General features: G+C 34.6%; 1 protein-coding gene across 3 annotated transcripts in view; it reads left to right on the forward strand.

Annotated features, from left to right (window-relative positions):
• Positions 1 to 21433, forward strand: part of INTS6 (integrator complex subunit 6) — an 89551-nt gene that overhangs the window by 50854 nt on the left and 17264 nt on the right. For all 3 annotated transcript variants that reach the window (XM_082700531.1, XM_082700532.1, XM_082700533.1), the window contains 6 exons: positions 4086 to 4269; positions 9919 to 10044; positions 11433 to 11587; positions 17373 to 17525; positions 17653 to 17785; positions 18920 to 19014. In XM_082700531.1, the coding sequence (XP_082556657.1) occupies positions 4086 to 4269; positions 9919 to 10044; positions 11433 to 11587; positions 17373 to 17525; positions 17653 to 17785; positions 18920 to 19014 (846 nt within the window). The remainder of the gene's footprint in view (positions 1 to 4085; positions 4270 to 9918; positions 10045 to 11432; positions 11588 to 17372; positions 17526 to 17652; positions 17786 to 18919; positions 19015 to 21433) is intronic.

Consider the following 21433-nt stretch of genomic DNA (forward strand, 5'->3'; position numbering starts at 1 on the left):
TCAGTGTATATCAACAGAAGCGCGTGTCTAGGTTTCTCATAAAAAGATATGCTATAATTTCATAGTTGTACTATTCATACTAGAAACTGGAAACAACCCAGATGCTTATCAACAAAAAAAATAGATAAACTCTAGTACATGTTCTCTCTCTATTCCTTTGTTGTCTCTCTCTCTCTTTCCTTTATACTCACATGCTATGTGGCAATGGGAATGAATGACCTACACTTAAATATGCAACAGTATAAATCTTAATCCCATAATATTAAATGGAAGAAGCCATAAGCCAAAGAGACCATATTCTGTAATTCCATTTATATAAAGTTCAAAATCAAGGAAAACGTCAGTTGGAGAGAGAGAATGACTGGAGGGGCATAAATTAGTAAGTTTCTGTTTCTTGATAAAAATGCTCATTACACGAGGACATTCATCTTGTGAAAGTTCACCAAGCTGTACACTCATGATTTATGTTCTTTTATGTATGGATGCATGAATTGTATGTATGTTATATTAAAAAAATACTGTTTTGAGATGTATCCGTGTTGGATCTTAGAGGTTGAGTTTATTCATTTCAACTCTGATTTATAAACAGACCACAGTTTGTTTATTGATTCCCTTATTGGACTTCTAGGTTGTTTCCTGTGTTCCTGTTTCAAATAATGCTGTAGACAGTATTTTACCTGGCTTCCTGTAAACATATATGAGAGTTTCTTTAAGATGTATAATTAGAGATGGCATTGCTGGTTCCTGATGTATGCTAATCTTCAGCTTATCAGATTTTATCAAATTGTTTTTTAAAATGGTTATATATGAGTGATGGAAAGTTTCCATTGAGATACACACGCACACTTCTCATCACTTTTGTCAACCCTTAAAATTTTGCTCACGTGATGGGTGCAAAATGATATATCCCTCATATATTTTTTTAAGATTTTATCTACGTATTTGATAGAGACACAGCAAGAGAGGGAACACAAGCAGGGGGAGTGGGAGAGGGAGAAGCAGGCTTCCTGCTGAGCAGGGAGTTTGATGCGGGGCTTGATCCTGGGACCCTGGGATCATGACCTGAGCCAAAGGCAGATGCTTCACGACTGAGCCACCCAGATGCCCTCCCTCATATTTTTAATTTGTATTGTCTGGCCATATGGATTTCCTTAGGTATTTTTTTCTCCCATTTTTCACTATTAAGAATTACCCATTTGTATTTTTGTACATTTTTCTTTTCTTTTTTTTTTTTTTTTTTTTAAGATTTTATTTATTTATTTGTCATAGAGAGAGAAGCGAGAGCAAGCACAGGCAGACAGAGTGGCAGGCAGAGGCAGAGGGAGAAGCAGGCTCCCCGCCAAGCAAGGAGCCCGATGTGGGACTCGATCCCAGGACGCTGGGATCATGACCTGAGCCAAAGGCAGCCGCTTAACAAACTGAGCCACCCAGGCGTCCCTGTACATTTTTCTTATGGTTAATTTTATATTTATTTCTTGATTTATGTGCAATTTGCCTTGATTCTCAGAGTCCATATATTCAGAAAGGCCTCCATTTCTGATTTTAACATGCTGCTAGAATTTCAGTTGTAGACTTTAGATTTGGAATAATTGAACCTTCTTAAGAATATTTTTCTTTCAGACTCTTTGTGTTTTTCCTGTCTCTGTTTGCCTATCATTGCTCCTTCCATTATTACTGGCACATTTCAACTATAGGTTTTTTTTTTTCCCCCTCTTTTGTTGGTGAGAGGGGATATGGGGAAGGGGAAATGATAGAAAACTAAATAAAAATTTGACAAGTTTTATAAAAGTGATATAACTGTGTATGAAATATGCTTGTGACCATTCTTGGTTGTTTTGTTTATTTTGCTTGAAATATTTTCCAGATCTGGCATTCCACAAAGGCCAGTTATTTTGTTTTATATTGTCTCCCTTGTGGATGCTTATCATTAAATTATTTGATTTGTGTGTGTGCATGTGTATGTGTATACCTTTCTGTCTGTGAGTGTGGAGAAGCAAGAGAGAGAATTATCTGATTAGCTGTGTGTGTATGTGTATACAGTTCAGAAACTGTCATTGTCCTATGCACTGCTTATATCTGAGGTCTTTGCAGTGCTGTTATCCTGTGGATTCTTGAGACAATTCCATGTATTGATTATATCCCAGAATAACTATTCCTCCTCCTTCCTCCATTGCTACTGGTGCCCTGATGTTATTGTGATCTTAGAAAATGACCGAACACTCGGTGGTTGTGCTTCCCAGATGCAGAGGTGACTGGTCTGGAGTAAAGGAGATGATGGAAACAGTGTTTTCCTCTTTCTCTTCTGGCAAGGTGTGGTAATATTAGCAAGAGCTTGGAGTTCCTCAGCTGTTTTCCAAGTGTCACAGAGAGAGGTTAGAGAAAACCTTTCTCACAGAACATCCTGGCCCAGATTTCTTCAACATTCCGTTCTACTGCCTCTGACTTCTGCCTTAAGTAGGATCAGTGCCAGAGGAAAGGCTCAAGACTCCTGGCCATGGTCACAAAACCTTGACTGATTTGGATCTTGCAGCGTATTCTCTTGGCATGAAGCTTTCAGAGAGCTGCCAGCTTAGCAAGAGCTTCACTAGGAATTCTCTTCTGAGAATAGAATTTGATTTTTTTTTAATGGTTTAAGGTAACTTGTAAAAAAAAAATTGAGTCTTAAGTCAGTGTAGAATGACTTCAATCCCTAATTTGTCAAGTGCAGAAATCTTTGAGGTGAGAAATAGAAAGGCCATAAACAATAGTTATGTTTGTTGAATGACCAAAGCAGTCTGAACTTTGGCAATTAATTTGGAAGTGATGTTTTAAAGTATTTTCTGTATTTTAGAGAAAACTCTAAATAAATCCCCAAGTATGGTAATCCTGGGCTTTATTTTTATTTTTAAGAATTATATATGTGATGAAGTTTTTTGTTTTCTTGGGCACCATGTCATTATCACACATAAAATATTAATAATTGCAGTAATGTATATTCCATATTTTCTCAAAAAATCTTGGCTTTTGATTTCTTTGTCTTTTCTTCTGTAATGTTCCACCACCCTCCTCACTCCCCAGTCTTTGCTTTTTCATGCTATTGATTTATTGGAGAAGGCAGATCATCTGTCCTATAGGATGTCCCACTTGCTGGATTTGACTTGTTGCCTCTTGTGGTGGTATTTAACTTGATTCCATGTCCCTAGCAGTCCCTGTAAACTGGCAGCTAGAATAAAAGGCGTGGTGAGGTTTAGTTCAACCTTTACTTCCCTTTCCCCTTTTTTCCTTTCAGTGCTCTGCATCTGCTGTTGCATCACTTCTTGATACACATTCTTTCTGGTTATCCCCATTTAGTTATGCTAAGATTTGTGTGTGGATTCTCTTGGTCCTCTGTTACTTACTTGGTACAGAGATACCCATTAGAATCACTTCAAACTCTTCTAAGATTCTTAAGAATCCAAGATCCTAATTTAGCAGGTCTGTTGGGATTGGGGAAAGATAGCTCTTAAAAAACACATGGAAAAATAAAAGCCCTCTTCCTTTACTCAGATGTGGTAAGAATCATTATTTTTAATACAATTAATATGTAATTAGAGTGACAAAATTTTCTTTTATGCAGATGCTTTGGGAATATATGTTTTGTCAAAAAATTAAGCCTAATTAAAATTATTAACTGGAAACGTTTGTGGCTGCCGTGGTATACTAGAAAAAGTACTGACTTGATCCTAGGAGGCCAGATCACTTATTCTTTCTGAGACATTTTTTAATCTAGAAAATAGGAATAGTAAGATATTTATTAGAGGCTTGTTTTAATGATTAAATGAAATAATTTATTTGGAAGCAGTCTAGCACCTGGTGGTTAGTTGAATGGAAACCTAAAAAGCATTACAATAATAGATGTTTTTCAGTTGAGGTCTTTAGAGTAAAAGCTGAAGAAAATTGATGTAACAGCCTCTCACGTGCTTATTTTCGCCGTACCTTTCTTTATAAGCATTTGTTTTTTGAGTGATAGGAGACTGATGTATTTAGTTTTAATATATGTGTAATTAATGTGGCCTTTTGGGAAAAACAGCCTGTGGAATCTTATTTTTTTCCCCCCTTATTTTCAGCTCCATTTACCTCTTAATTCTCCTTTGCCTGGAAGTGAATTGACCAAGGAACCTTTTCGTTGGGATCAGAGACTCTTTGCACTAGTGTTGCGGTTGCCTGGCACCATGTCAGTAGAAACAGAACAGTTGACAGGTGTGCCTTTAGATGACTCTGCGATCACACCAATGTGTGAAGTAACAGGCGGTAAGTTTCTTTGCTGGCAGTAATCCAGTGACTTAAGGCAGAGTTTATCTGAATGTTTTAAATGTACATTTCAAAAACTCCATGTTTGTTTTTGTTCAACGAGTTAATGTTAGGAATTACAACTATTAAAACTTCTGTGATCTGATTTGAATGGGATTTAATACGATTGGATCTGAAATGAATGGTATTTCTTTCTACCCATATAGAAAGTGCTGGTATTTGAAGTTGTTAAACTTCTGTCTTACCTATAAAGATTACCATTGGTTCATGAATGCAGTAAAACTATTTTCTCTGAAAAATTAACAGAATTTTGAAAATCATCCCATTAACCATGTAATGTTGATTCCTTGGTTAAGTACAATTTTCCCTAGAGGCAAAGAGGAAGCTAGGTAGTAGGTTAGAGGAACAGGTAGTGAGGTCTTAATGCAGCTAGATCAGGTAGTCACTATGTTAAGTGAACAATAAGGATACTCTGGAAAAATAATATGTGAATAGACTCAGAACTTCTGTAATCTGGAATTGGTCAGCAGATGTGTTTAATTCAATATGGCTATGTATTGAGTGTATTGAGTGTCTGTGTGTACCAAGCACTGTTCTATGCTTTAAGACTGCAGTAGTAGATATGACAGGCAGTGGTATTCTTGCTTTCATGGAGCATTTTAGTTTTCACCTAATGAATTTAATTTAGTACTCACTCAATGTCCAAATCTGACATACCACTGTTTCACCTGTGTCAGGGGCCGGTGGCCTTAGTCTCTAGACACAGGCAGTGCTCCTTATTGAGATTCCATGATAGACAGGCTCATAAGTTAAAGGAGAATCCTAAGGTTCAATTAATATTTTAGGTGCCTTTCTTCTAAAATTCTCAGACAGAAAGGGTACCCTACACAGGTATATGAAGTAAATAAATTAAGAGGTTATTCTTCACATTATTAAATGTTTGTATTTATAGAAGTACTTTCTGGTAACTCTTGTAATTCCTTCACAGTTTACTTAAGAGGTATATACATATATTTTTAAAGGGAAAAGCTATCTATCTAAATTTGAAAATCCACTGTTAACAATGCCTTGTTTCCTTGTGCATGAATGATATTTTTCAGTGACAGTCGTCATTGTTTCTGTGGGTAGATTCACATTTGTATTCAGAAAATTTTAGTTTTCAGACTTGGACGGACCCACTTGCTAAAATCCTGATTTTTTTTTTTTTTTTTTAAAGCTCTAGGGTTTTTATTAATAGATGGAAGGCCTTAAAGTTGTAATTTATTTACACTCTTGCCTTGGAAATTTTTTTATTATATATGCTTAGTTTGAACTAGAATTATGATAAAGTTATGGGACTATATGTGCTATAACTTTTGCTTCTAGGATCAAGAATATTCCGAGTGGGAAATGAAGTGAGTGGTATAATCAGAGAGGGTCTGCAGTGAACCTGAGACATCATGTAGTGGTTAATATCCTTGTCTTTGGGCAGGAATGTACTAAAGCTATTTTGTTTATTCTTGGAAAGGAACATCTCCAGAGGAGAAGATTCTGAAGTGACCCTTGGTAGTATCTTTCAATCACACAGAAACTTTAGTCAAGAAATTAGGAAGCTCCCCCGAATACACATCCTGAATCTCTCCTTGATGTAGTGGTTTATTTGACTCTCTTGCTCTTGGTGTAAGAATATTAAGAAGCTGTTCAAATGCCACTCACCTTTTCATAGATCTGAATAATATTTTCTTTTTTTTTATTATTTTAAGACTATTTCCTAAAGAAAGTTTTGAGGATAAAACACTAGAAAAATAGAAAAAAACAGGAAAGCTAATACCCACTGGCATTGCACTTTCCAAATAAGTAATTTCTACTAACAATTCATGTGCATTTTTTAACTTAATGTGTGTGTACATTTATTTTTCCCATTATAGAGTAATTTATGTCACTAAGGAAAAGTTGGAAAGAAATGTGCCTATGTTGTCACAATCATTAATAAGTTGTTATATTTTCTAGGTAATACTCTAAAAATATTGTAAAATTGTCATTATAAGCATTTTTTTTAATTAGGTAATTAGTGTCCATTCTATGTAACTATTTCTAATGCTGGAAATAACAGCAGGAACAATAAACAAAGATCACTTTTTGGACTATGTGACAGATAAAATCATAAAATGAATAAGTAGTAGTATTTTAGAGAGTGCTACTTACTCTAAGGAAGAAGCAGGTTAAGGATATAGAGAGTAACTTGAAGCAGAGAATGAATATTCTTGGAAGGTGTTTGAGGAGGTGACTTTTTTTAAAGCCATGAACCTAAAAGTTTGAACTATACTGGTTCGAATCAATGTGCTCCTTATCCTTGGAGATTATCATATTTGTTTAAAGAAATAAAACATTTATTCTTTTATAAATTCTATACCTCTAATACTGAAGTTAAGGCCTCTTGTTTTAATAGGGCTTAATCATTTTTAGTTGTGTCTTAAAAATATTAATTCCTCTAAAATAATTGTTACATTGTGTTTACTGAGTCTTTATTGTGGTGGAACTGACCTAAAACATATTAGTTGCAGGTGTATATCATAATGATTTGGTATTTGTGCATATTGTGACATGATCACCACAATAAGTCTTCTTAACATATAAGCAGAGATTTGAATAATGGAGTAAACTATAGGAAGATCTATACAAAGAAAATAGTAAGGGAAGGAACACAGTATATATTTTTGTGAGCAACAGGAAGGCTAATATGGCTGGGGCTTACATAAGGGAGGAATAGAAGGTAATAGGTTTAGAGCAGTAGGGGAAGGTTGAATATTGAATAGCCTTTTAGGCTATAATAAATATTTTTTATTTTCCAAGTGCAATGAGGAACCATTGGAGGGCTTTTTCTAGGGGGTGACATCTGTTTCTTTTTCTGAACGATCACTTCAGATGCTGGATAGACTATACTGTAAAGTAGCAAGAATAGAGGCAGAAAGGCTAGTAAGCGATGATAGCACTTTGGTTTAAAGTGTTGGATTTGGGGGGATGGTGAGAGGTGGTCTGATGTAAGGGAGAACTTAAGGATGAGGGCAATGAGAGCAGAATGAATCAAGAATGATTCTTAGATGACTCACTTGGCCTGAATACTGGAGATGAATGGCTGTGACATGGACTGAGATGGGGACACTGGGGAGAAGCAGGTTTGAAGGAGGTGCAGGGATATCAAAGCAAAAAATGCCCAATTGATATGATGGTGGAAGTCCTGAAGATAAAAAGCACTTTATGAGAATTGTAAGACATCTAGAGTAAATAAATTTAACTTTCTTAGCCTCTATAAGGATTGCTTCCCAGTTTATTACAAATATTCTTTTTGCTGCTTCTCCATTTTACTAAAATGCTGGTGTAGTAGACTTCTGTGGGAAATTTTTTTTTTTCCACTTCTGCCTTTAGATTTACTGTATTTAGTTTGATTTTTTTGTGGACTCTGCATAATAGTAAGTAAGCCAGCTCCTTGACTTGAAAGTGTGTGCTTGTAAGCCATGATTGTAGAAACTGTGCTTCAGTACAGGGAGTTGTACATTGTAAGTGATGAGTTTTGATTGAGAGAATAGAAGAAATATTACATAGGGTATAGGTTTACTTTGTAAAGATGGCAAAATTTGCTATTTCCTCTTTACCTTCAAAAGAATGGATATGTATTATTTAAGTGACTCAAGTTTATTAACTTTTTTTTTAGTTTTTATAAAGCATCTTTGTAATTCATTTTTTTACTAAGATTATAACTCCTATACTCCTATTTTCCTAATGATTGATTTCCTAATCATTGATGATGACACAAGGATAGAGGAGCAGAGAGAATTGCTACAATTTTATACTTTAAAATTTTTTGGTTTTTAATGACTTCTTGGGAATATGCTTTAATTTCAAGAAATAAGATAATTCAACCTTTATATAATCTTCTAGATACTTTGTGTATCAAGATGAACAATCTTTATATGTATTGTGACTCAGAAAAAATATTTTAATTTATCAGTTCTTTCAAATAAGTATGATTCCATATAGGCATTCTGTTTTAAATACTGATTTCAAATTAACATCATAATTTCCAGGGAACAAAGTATACCCAGATTAAAGTTTTCTAATGTCCTGTAAAGGTTTGAATCTTGGGCGTATTAACTTGGATAAATTAACCTCTCCATGTTTTAGTTTTCTTATTTATAACCTGGAGAAAGTAAGCCATACAGTTGTTGCTAGGATTAAATAAATTAATATAATAAAGTGCTTGTAATAGTGCCAGGCATGTAGACATTCAATAATTGGTAGGTATTTTTATGATTATGACTACTGTTGTTATATACAGGTAGGTAGGTAGGTAGGTATATGTATATGTATACTTGTTTTTCTAAGTATAGCTGATGGTCGATTTGAATCACACTACTGCCTAATGTTTTCTATTCTGAATAGCCTTTAACAAATCACATGTCAGGTATAAACTGATATGAATAATTTGATATGTCAAATATAATGATACATATCTGTGTTTGGAAATAATTGGTAAAATCAGAAAAAACAATTTGGACTTTTCCATATTGAGCTTATTGCAAATAACATTGTTAAGATGTTTGATTAGACTGTTTTAGTTCTCAGCATTGGTTTGGATCAGCACATGTGATAGAAATATGACACAAGTTACATACATAATGATAATTATCATAGTAGTCACATTAAAAAGGTGAAACTAACCTCAGTATCTTTTAAGTCAGTAAGTACAAAGTATTTCAACATGAAACTGACATTTAAAAATTATTGAAATAGTTTATATTTTTTGTATTAATGTTACAAAATAAGTTATATATTTTATAGTTATTATACATATCAATTTGGACTAGCCATTAGATGGACTGGCTATCTCAGTATCCATATGTGGTCAGTGATTACAGTATGGGACAGCACAGGTCTAGATACATTTATGGAAAATCCCTGTTTAAGAGATCTTGTGTTTTTTTAACCACTAACATTTTACTGCTGTGTACCAAAAATTCTATAGGTTAAAATATACAAAAGGAAAATTCATTTAAGATAGGTTTAATTCCCAAATACATAAGACAAAGGAAATTCAGGAAAAGCACATGCTACCATCTATCTTAAAGTGCAATATGTCAAATATGCAGTAATTTCCAATTAATTAATTAATTTCCAGTTAAATAATTGAGTATCTGCTTAGCATTAGTATTAGTATGTGCTTAGCATTACTCATAGTGATGATACTTTCATTTATTAGGAGTAAGATCTTGAAGGTTAGTTATTAGATGTTAGGTATATGTATTAAAGATAAACTATACTGGGTAATAGTTGAAGATAATTTTATGTATGTATTTTAATTTATATTTTAGATAATATACATATATAAGTATATGTATAATGTGATTTTTTTCATTATTGTTTTTTCAGATCAAATTTCTGTTTTCTGTGTATCTACATTTAGAAGAAAAATTGTACATATTGTCATAAGATGGAATTTTTAGTTGATTGAAAATGACTTTTTTTTTTTTTTTCATTTTTCCATAAGATAATGAAATAAAGTCAAACTTTGCCATTGAACTTTTGTTAATAGTGTCAGAAACCCAACTGGCTTGGGTTCTGGCTTGCTAAAGGTAGAAATTTCTGCAACTAACTTTATTCTTTTTATCTCAGGTCGCTCGTACTCTGTATGTTCTCCAAGAATGCTTAATCAGTGTCTGGAGTCTTTGGTGCAGAAAGTGCAAAGTGGGGTGGTAATAAACTTTGAAAAAGCAGGACCAGATCCTTCACCTGTAGAAGGTATTATTGTACTTTTCTTATAGACATTCTAAACTTTATTGTTGAACTAGAACTGAAAAATTACTATGATTTGGCTTTAAGATTGACAAGGTCAAATTATTAAGATGACAAAATGGCTATTGGTAAAGAGGGAAGATTAAACAGGAAAGTGAAGATAAACTGATAGTGATTCACTAGCATCACTTTTTTATACGGATTGTTCATAATATAGGAGTCAAAACCTTATTAGGCATTTATTAATTAGCAGCCTCATACTTCCTTTTAAAAAAATAAAAGGCCACTTTCCTCTCTCCAGTATACGTGTGTATCCTGTGTCCCTTAATTGAACAAGAATGTTTAATCCTAGGTGTTTAATTCCTTAGCTACATTTTTTCTAAGGATCAGTCTGGTCAAAAACAAATGGTTTGTGTGGTTACAAAAAAAGGAACCACCAGCCTTTGCCATTAAGCTGGATTCTATTCTAGTTAAGTTCCATCTGACTTTATTTTAATATTCTGTGATCATGAACTATTTATATTAGCTAGAGGAGTTACACTAGAACCAATGGACAGCTTATATATCTGTGATCCTCTGTGTAGTATGGCATAGCTTATAACAAAATTACAGAGTCATTAATGACACTTGGCAGAAGTGATCCATTGAGTGGGTAAATTGGGAGAATAGAAAGGTCATAAGGAAAAAAAAAACTGGTTACTCTCAGAGGGGTGTAATAGAGAAGGAACAGAAAATGGCAAAGTTATATAAATTGTGTCACTGTGTCTTTAAAAAAAATAACCGTCTTTAATTGACTCTTAGACACAGAATGTATTTATTTTTAAATTATTTTAATATTTGGCTTAGAGTTAGGCACCAAGTAAATGTTAAATAAACTGTTGAAGATCATTGCTATTTTGCTAGAATTATTTTAGATTGAAGGTAGATACCTCGAGTTTGATTTGCATATAAAATTTTTTGATATTTAGGCTTTAGTTTAAAAATGATTTTAAAGAAATCTTAATGTAGCAATACTTACCTAGTATTTACTTAGCCAATGGATGACGAAGAGATTTTCTTCCCTATCATCTAATAATAGGGAAAACATACCATTCATTAAACAAGTATCTGCCATAAAGTAGGTTTTTACTTATTCTGAACTGGCAAGTAAAGGATACTGTGGGACCTCCTTTCAACTGTTAAATTCATACTTGGAATTCATAGCCTTTACCGTTTTGTGAATTTTAATCTAGGTGTTGTCATAGTAGAACCATTCAAAAGAAACAGGAAAATTCAGAATTGAGCAAGATTCAGACATTTTTACTAGGTTAAGTAACAATGGATATAATTTAACTTTTTATGGCTTTTTTTCCTTAATGATACTTACTTTCTTTGTCTTAATTTCTTTGCTACAGATGGTCAGCCAGATATATCAAGACCTTTTGGATCGCAGCCTTGGCATAGCTGTCACAAACTCATATATGTCAGACCAAATCCTAAAACTGGGGTTCCTATAGGTCATTGGCCTGTTCCAGAATCTTTTTGGCCAGATCAGAATTCTCCAACACTAGTAAGTACCAAAATGACTATGACTTTGTATTAGTCACCATTTAACTGCTTTTCATAGTAGTTTGAAGTACTGTTACCAAGGATGTGGCTAATTTACAGGAATTAGACAGATGTTCAAAGTGCTCTGGTAAGCTATTATTACATGATTTAGTATACTGTATCATTCATTATAAAGTAGTAGAAAAAAGGTGTTGGTTTCCTTTAGAATCTATTTTTGTTTTTTAAGAATTTATATCTTTATCTGACAGAGATCACAAGTAGGCAGAGTCAGGGAGAGAGAGAGAGAAAGAGAGGGGTAGCAGGTTCCCTGCTGAGCAGAGAGCCCCATGCAGGGCTCGATCTCACCTGGGATCATGACCTGAGCCGAAGGCAGAGGCTTAACCCACTGAGCCACCCTGGTGCCCCCTCCTTTAGAATCTGTTATGTTTATGTTTTTATTATTGGCATTTGGGTGCAGAAACATAATGTAAGAAGAGTTTCTCTTTGGTCTCTAAATATTAATGTAACATAAGGATTTGTCTCTAGGATACAATTTAGAATTTAAATAAAAGGTTAGAAAATAATTCCAATTGTTTATAATCTTTTAGGATGTAGTCTTAAAAATCTATGTTGACTTCCATGGTTTTAGGTTATGTCCAGTGTTTTCATTCTGGAAGTTTTTAAATAGAAATGACTTTCTGGTCTTGTTTATATGAATTATTTTTAGAAATTGTGAGGTTTATTGAATGATCATTGTGAATTAACAGTATTCACTCTATGGTCCTTACACTAATGGAAAAATTCATACAAATTAATATCTAGCCAGTGATATTAATATGCCTTTTTCAGAATAGCTTTTTTCGCAGTATCTGAGCTTTTTTTTTTCTAGTTTCTAGTATCTAGGCATACTTTGTGGCAGAACATGTTAGTAGTTCTTTTGCTATTACCCTTAGAAGATAATAATGATATTTCAGAGATCCATGAAGCAGTTTTTTTTTTTTAAGATTTTATTTATTTATTTGACAGAGAGAGATTACAAGTAGGCAGAGAGGCAGGCAGAGAGAGGAAGGGAAGCAGGCTCCCTGCTGATCGGAGAGCTTGATGCGGGGTTCCATCTCAGGACCCTGGGACCAAGACCCGAGCCGAAAGCAGAGGCTTTAACCCACTGAGCCACCCAGGCGCCCCCCCATGAAGAAGTTTTAATAAAGTTTCATGCAGATACTATTTTTTAATTAAACTGAAACCTTTCTGAAACTTTTTCATTATTATTTTTGTTAAGTTTTTATTTTAATTCCAGTAAACATATGGTATTATATTAATTTCAGGTATAGGATATAGTGATTTAACACGTCCATACAACATCCAGTGCTGATCACAAAACTGCACTCTTTAATCCCCATCACCTATTTCACCCATCCCCTCACCCACCTCCCCTCTGGCCATCAGTGTGTTCTCTGTAGTTAAAGAGTGTTTCTTGTATTCTCTCTCTCATTTTCCCCTTTGTTCATTTGTTTTGTTTCTTAAATTCCACATACGGGTGAAATCGTGGTATTTGTCTTTCTCTGAATGACTTACTTTGCTCAGCATTCACTCTTAGCTACATCCATGTTATTCATATGGCAAGATTTCATTTTCTTTATAACTGAATAATATTCCGTTATAATATACATATACCTTATCTTCTTTATCCATTCATTAATCAACGGGCACTGGGGCTACTTCTGTATCTTGGCTATTATAAATATTGCTGCTGTAAACATAGGAGTATCATGTATCCCTTAGAATTAGTGTTTTTGTATTCTTTTAAATACCCATGTGATTGCTGCATGGTAGAGGAGTTCTATCTTTAACTTTTTGAGGAACCTCCATACCATTTTCCACAGTGGCTATACCAGTTTACATTCCCACCTGTAGCGCATGAGTTGAAACCTTTAAACCTATATCAACTCTTCAGGGCAATATTTATTTATTTGTACTCTATACATGTTTCCTCTATTTATTAGGGATTTAGTGAAGTGGTACATGAAATTAAGGCTTTATAAGAAGTGTTCTTTTATTCCTTTTCTTTTTTTTCTGATTGAATCATCATAGTTTTAAAATCTGGCCTTTCTAGAGAAGCTATTAATTTCTTTAGTCATTTTACTTTCTTTTCTGGAGCCCTTTCACCTTTTATAGAAGAGATACCTTATTTATATGAAATATTGTCTTGTTGGTTGTTCATTCTGTTGTATTTTAACACCTATAGGAGTATGTGTAGTATTTGTTGAGTCCTAATAGAAGGAAATCTAAAACCAGTGTCACAAGCATTATCTGTTAATATTGCCCTAGTGGTCTTTTGCAAATCGTTAGATTTTGAAGTGTGGGATTTCAGTTGGGGGAGGAAAGAGTATGAGGGCTTCTGGGTGGCTCAGTCAGTTAGATTTCAGCTTTTGGCTTGTGTGGTGGTCCTGGGATCCTAGCATCGAGCCCCGCACTGGGCTTCCTGCTTAGTGAGAAACCTGCTTTTTCCTCTCCCTGCTGCTCTTCCTGCTTGTGCTCTCTGTTTCTCTGTCAAGTAAATAAATAAAATCCTAAAAAAAAGTATGGAAGTCAAAAAGAGTAAAGTGTATTTAGAGGAAGGAGAAATAGCTCAGTATAGGTGGATCATAACATGTGTGGGGGACATTGAGAGTATTACATAAACCAGTTGGCTCATGACTTTAAATGCAAGTTAGGGGATTTGAGCTTTTCTCACTTCAGGGGGGTTCCCAGAATAAGTGAAGATGTTTTTAAAAGCGTGCTGCTTTAGGAAATTTAATCCAGTTGTTTTCATCTGCAGCAGAATTAGGAGATGAGTTGGATGGTAAACAGGTTATCTAGATGGCTATTGCTAGGATTCATGTAAGAGATTTTAAGAGAATGAATTACGATGATTGAGGAGAGAATCATAAGAAAGAGACAATATTGGAAAGAACTGGCAAAGTTAACTAAAGGATATTAGAGGGGAAATGAAGTTTTTTATAAATAATAGTATTCAAATAAGATGTATTGATACTGAAATTAAATGTGATTTGTTAAGAGACTGGTTCTGAATTTATTAGATCATGGCTCCACCAGTTATTAGCTGTGTTTTGGTCAGCTATCTTCTCCACTCAATTTCCCATTAGTTAAATGGAGATAACTGCTATCTCATGAGATTGGGGGATTAAATGAAGTCATAAATGCAAAATTTTCTTTGCCAAGTTATAGAAGACATCCTCTCTTGCTAGTACACATTTTCCCCCTTGGATCTCAGTATTTTCATTCAAAAATAAAATTGAGTTTCATGGACTGTTTCAATAAGATACGTGTTAGGTACATAAGAAATGAAGGAGCACAATATGAAGTAAAACATGGTGCTTCCCTTCTGAAATCTTACCATTCTACAGGAAGGTCAGACTAGTGAACATAATACAAAACAGTGTGCTGACTGTACGAGGTGCATGGAGCAGAGCCCAGAGGATGTGGTGCCTAACTGCCTGTATGTATTTGGAGGACAGGGCAAGAAAGGGTGTCAGATGTCTTACTTGCCAATTCAGACTTTAAAACTTTCTTTGTTTGTAATATGGCAAGGGAGAAAATGATAGAGCAGCCAGGAATAACACGAAACCAGGGGCATGAAAAGATGCTGATCTGCTTGGATAACTACAAGTGGTTAGGCATGGCTGGAGCACAGGGTATACATGATGTGGTGGTTGAAAGAGATAGGACCAGATCATTAAGGATCTTTGTATATATTTAAAGAAAAGAGTCTGGGTCCTATTTTTAGGTGATTGGTTGCTACTTTTACCAAATAATTTTAGGTAGGGAAATTACATGATCATATTTATATTTTGTGGCTATGGGATTGATTGGAGGGAGCTAATTAGAGAGGTTAATTAAAAATAAGCAGTTGTACTAGTCTAGTCTGAGAAATGATGAAGGCATAAATTAGAGTACTAAGAAAGAGAAGATATAAATTTTTAGAGAGATGAGAATTTATTGACAGAAGGCAGTAACTAAATACTGAGCACCTGCCAAGTTTTTGTGTTCTGCCTACTAGCTTAGAATTTGTGGGATTTTATTTGGCTCTTTGTGACAGTTAAATAATGAGGATAAGGAGGAGATAGTGAGGATAACACGTAGGTTGTTTTTATTTTTAAAGATTTTATTTATTTATTTGAGAGAGCGAGAGAGAGAGAGGGAGGGAGCACGTGCAAGTGAGCGTGTAGGAGCAGGATGAAGGGCAGAGGGAGAAGCAGACTCCCTGAGCAGAGGGCCTGATGTGGGGCCCCATTCCAGGACTCTGAGATCATGACCTGAGCTGAAGGCAGATGCTTAACAGAGCCACCCAGGTCCCCCAACACCTAGGCTTTTAAAACAGGTTTTGGAGGGGTGCCTGGGTGGCTCAGTGGCTTAAGCCACTGCCTTCAGCTCAGGTCATGATCTCAGGGTCCTGGGATCGAGTCCCGCATCGGGCTCTCTGCTCAGCAGGGAGCCTGCTTCCCTCTGTCTCTCTCTGCCTGCCTCTCTGTCTGCTTGTGATCTCTGTCTGTCAAATCAACAAATCTTTAAAAAAAAAACAAACAAAAAAAACCCAGGTTTTGGGGGCGCGTGTGTGGCTCAGGCTCAGTGGTTTAAGCCTCTGCCTTCAGCTTAGGTCATGATCTCAGGGTCCTGGGATCGAGCCCCACATTGGGCTCTCTGCTCAGCGGGGAGCCTGCTTCCCCCCTCTCTCTGTCTGCCTCTCTGCCTACTTGTGATCTCTCTCTGTCTATCAAATAAATAAATAAAAATCTTAAAAAAAACACAGGTTTTGTAGTTTGGGGGAGAAATAATGAATTGTATAATAACGTGTTGGAGGGATTTATAAAAGATTCTGGTTCTATCTAGTAGACAGATGAAACATAAAAGAAGTGAGGGAGATTTGGTCTCAACACTGGATTTGAGAGCCACTAGAGTATATAGGTAGTAATAAAGTAATAAGAGCCTTTTATAGCAGCAAAATTTCAAATTATTTCTTCATAGCTCTTATTTCCTTCATCAGTCTTCAATCATGAGATTTTTAGGAAGGAGGCTATTGGGAAGGGAGAGCTGGGACTAGATTAACATGCCTTTTTTCTCCCCCTTACATTACTGTGTTTTTTCTATCTTTAGATCAGGTTGTCCAAAGTAGTATGTATATATCACAGAAATAACTGAAGGAAAACATTAGAATTTCTATTTATGTTTATCTTTTTCTCCTATTTTTAATATTATTTTATTTTATATTTTATTATATACCTATAAATTAACTTATAAATAATTTATAAATAAATGTATATATGTCCTAATATATTGTGTATTCAAAAACTTTTACTAAATAAGGTATGTAATCAGTTTGGAAGTTACTACTCCATTATAAGAAATTTAATTGCCACAACTGAGAAGTTAGGAAGGTTTCTGTATTAGTTATTTCTTAGATGTAACAATTAATGATTACTTACTTAATTTCAAAATTTTGCACTTTAAAGTGCAAATTTTAAGATCTAAAATCTTAAGATCTTAAAGATCTATAAATTTTAAGATCTAAAAAGATTTTTATTCTATGTACATTTTAAAAATGCTTTGGCTTTTTCTTGTGAATATAAAATTTAAGCATTACATTTTTAAGTATTTTCTTTCAGCTTTAATAGTGCTTTCAGTAGTAAATTAAACTCGTTACCTAGCAAAATCGAGGAAATGAGTAAATTCTGATAGTGAGTGGTACTGAAAATTAGTTTGTTTCCTGAATTTTGTGTGAATAGTAATAATAAGACTTTCCCCTCCAGCCACCTCGCACGTCTCACCCGGTAGTGAAGTTTTCCTGTACGGACTGTGAACCGATGGTTATTGACAAATTGCCTTTTGACAAATACGAGTTGGAACCTTCACCACTGACTCAATTTATCTTGGAAAGGAAATCTCCTCAAACATGTTGGCAGGTGAGCCAAAAATCTATAGTGACTTAAAAGTTGAATGTTCTTTTAAAAAGTTAAATTGAATCAGTGATTTATAAAACATTTTGTAAAGGTCGTTAAATATGTAGTCTTTACCACTCCCTTTTAACAGGTATATGTGAGCAATAGTGCAAAATATAGTGAACTTGGTCATCCCTTTGGTTACTTGAAAGCCAGTACAGCACTGAACTGTGTCAACTTATTTGTGATGCCTTACAATTACCCAGTCCTCCTTCCTCTTTTAGGTAAGTATTCTTGTTCTGTTTTCTATGGCTCAGCATACATACCAACTTCCTCAAAACAGAGTTTGGGAATATCTCTTTGTAAGTTCTCCTGTCTTGTGAAAATTAATGGAACCGTTTTTAACTCTGAAATATTGAACCTACTATCCAAGGTGGTTTTAAAGCAATCTGTGTCTGTCTATGGTAAATTAAAAGTCATTGTCAAAACACCTTTGGTTCTATAAATTGTTGAAGATACCATGTTTTAAATTTTAAATATTCTAAGTTTTCTGCAAGTTAATTTCTTACATGGTTAGAATTGGTAATACAGGCTTTATATTTGATGAACAAGACATTTTGTAGAAGCATATATTTATAAATCTGAGTGTATTTTCTTTCTAAGAATTTACCTGTACTTTAATTTTCATTTGGCAAATATTTTTCTAAATGAATGAATTTATTCTAAAACATTGTAATAAAAGCCTAAAGTTAGTTTCTGGGGATCCTCTGGCTATAATTTTTGAGCAGTACTATTGGAGAAGACTAATTTTCCTCCATGGAACCACATCAGATTTAAGTTATAGTCAAAATATTAGGTATATTTTATAGAAAATTTTGTGCATACTTTGCTTCTGTCCTCAAATCTATTTTGTGTCTAAGTGTAGATAGTGTATAGATTTTCTTGTGTATTTTCTGAGTCTGCTTTTATTGTTACATGAAATATTGTTACATGAAATACATGATTGGCATCTATTTTTTTTTTTTGTTAAGATTTTATTTATCTATTTGATAGAGATCACAAGTAGGCAGAGAGGCAGGCAGAGTGAGATGGGGGAAGCAGGCTCGCTGCTGAGCAGAGAGCCTGATGTGGGGCTTGATCCCAGAACCCTGGGATCATGACCTGAGCCAAAGGCAGAGGCTTTAACCCACTGAGCCACCCAGGCGCCCGACTGGCATCTTTTTATGTTTAAAATGGTATTACTACTCAAAGTGGCAGAACTAAAAATTGTGCCCCTTTTAATTTTGTTAAAAACTTGATGTTTGGTGTTACTGCCTTACAAATAAGAAAGTGGACTTTAAAAATAAAATGTATTTAACTTGATTTTCATGTGTGAAAACAATTGATGATGATAGTTTGTTCACATTATACATTTATAGATGACTTGTTTAAAGTACATAAAGCAAAACCAACATTGAAATGGAGACAGTCCTTTGAAAGTTATTTGAAGACAATGCCTCCCTACTATCTTGGGGTAAGAATGTTATTGTTAAAAATAGAACTTGTTACAAAATTTTACATTATGGTTATGGTTTACTATAGATATTAAAATTCTTATTTGTTGCTATTATAGAATGTACAGAATATACAAATGTTTTGAACATTGACCAATGTCAATGACCAATGCAGATGTAATGGAAAAGAAAGGTTTCAGTGATTTGCATAATAATGATGACAATGATAATGATCATGATAATGTATATATAATGCATACATTAGGCCTGATATTATGCTAAGCATTTTACATTTATTAACCTCATTAGTTTTTGATACAATGTTCTATTAATCTCATTTAATTTATATAGTAACCCTATGAGGTAGAAATCATTATTTCTGTTTCACAGATGAGGAAACTAAGGTACTAACTGATTAAATAATTTGTCCAAGGCTATATAGCTAATGTGTGGGAGACTAGAATTTAATCCCAAGCAGCTTGGCTTTTAGAATAGCTCCAATTGTTGTACTCCCTTGTTAAATTGCAGTTTTATAACTATTTTTCTTTAAGGGTACAGAGTAATTTTTCTTGCTTTATTCCCTACGTCTCCAGAAATGTGTTTTTAGGTAGATAAGTATATATTTTCAGAGAATCATACATTTTTAGAACCATAACTTTGTGATTACAGTTGACCCTTGAACAACACAGGTTTGAAGTGCACGGGTTCACTTATATGTGAATTTTTTCAGGTAAATATAAAGGAAGGGTTTTTTTTAGAGTTTTAGCAATTTGGAGAAGTCGCAGATGAACCATATAGCCTATAAATACTAAAAAAAAAATTATCAAGAAAAACCTAGGTTATTGTGAGAATAGAGTATACATAAAATACATATTACGTACAAAAATTAATGATGTTACTAGGCTTTCAGTCAATAGCAGGCTATTAGTCAAGTTTGGGGGGAGTCAAAAGTTGAACATGGATGTTCAATTGTGTGGGGTCAGCACTTCTAGCCCTCCTGTGGTTCAGAGATCACCTGTACTTAACACCTCATGTATCATAGTAGCTAAGACCAATAATGTATATATTATTAAATGCATTATCTGTTGTATGCAAAGTAACTTCTTAAGGAGACCAGTGTTAAAAGCACTTTTAACCATTATTTTTACTTTTAATGCAGGAATACTATAGCATTTGACAATAACTAATCTTTCTAAATAGTTTATACTAAAAGCATTAATTTCTTTTTTTTTTTTTTAAGATTTTATTTATTTATTTGACAGAGAGAGATCACAAGTAGGCAGAGAGGCAGGCAGAGAGAAAGGAAGGGAAGCAGGCTCCTGCTGAGCAGAGAGCCCGATGCGGGACTCCATCCCAGGACCCTGAGATCATGACCTGAGCTGAAGGCAGCGGCTTAACCCACTGAGCCACCCAGGCGCCCAAAGTGCCTCTTGAGCTTTGAAAATCATGTTTTAGAGTTGTAAGAGATAAGTTTTGTGTCTAGCACATAGTGCCTGCCATGTAAGAGTGAAAAGGAAGGAACATAGAATATGAACTCTTACATATGTTGACTCATTTACGTTTCATAGCAACCTTCAGGATTTAGGCAAAGCTACGTGGATTTTAAATATCAGAGCTGGGATTTGATTGTGGTTTGACACCAGTGCTTATAAACTTTCTGATGTCAGTGAATGGCTCTCATCCTTTTCTTTTTCTTCTTTTTAATTAAAAAATTAAAGAAAAAATTTAACATAAAAAAGATTACTTTTTTTATTAAAAAAATGTTTATTTATTTATTTCACAAAGAGAGACATAGTGAGAGAGGGAATACAAGCAGGGTTTAGTGGGAGAGGGAGAAGCAGGTTTCCTGCTAAGCAGGCAGCCTGATGCAGGGCTCCATCCTAGGACCTTGGGGTCATGACCTGAGCCGAAGAGAGATATTTAACGACTGAGCCACCCAAGCGACCCAGCTATCATCCTTTTCTGACTGCATCCCACTCACACATACTAGACTGTCCTGCTAGTGACATTTTTCTTAACAAAAGTGGTAGGCTGTCCTTACAGTTGAAAATTATTTTACTATACCACATCCACAGTAAATATTAGACTGTTTTTTCCTTCAGAGCTTGTTTCTATTTTTTCAGTTCAGCTAATAGTGATTAACACTTACTGAATACCTGCTGTGTACCAGATGCTTCTGTATGTTGCTTTACATGTATTAATTCATTTAATCCCATGACAACCCTATGAAGTAGATACTATTGTCCTTTTCAAATGAGATAGTTTAGACCCAGAGAGGCTATATAACCTGGTCTGGGGTCACAGAGCTAGTGAATGGTTGAGCCATAACCCACACAGTTACCTAAGGTAGAAATCTTCCATTTTTCTTGTGTCCTTTTCATGTCTTAATCTCCCTCTGTGATGAGTCTCCTGCCCATTTCTTAAAAACTTAGTATCTCC

This window comes from Mustela nivalis (assembly GCF_964662115.1).
Source record: "Mustela nivalis genome assembly, chromosome: 15".
Classification (NCBI taxonomy): domain Eukaryota; kingdom Metazoa; phylum Chordata; class Mammalia; order Carnivora; family Mustelidae; genus Mustela; species Mustela nivalis.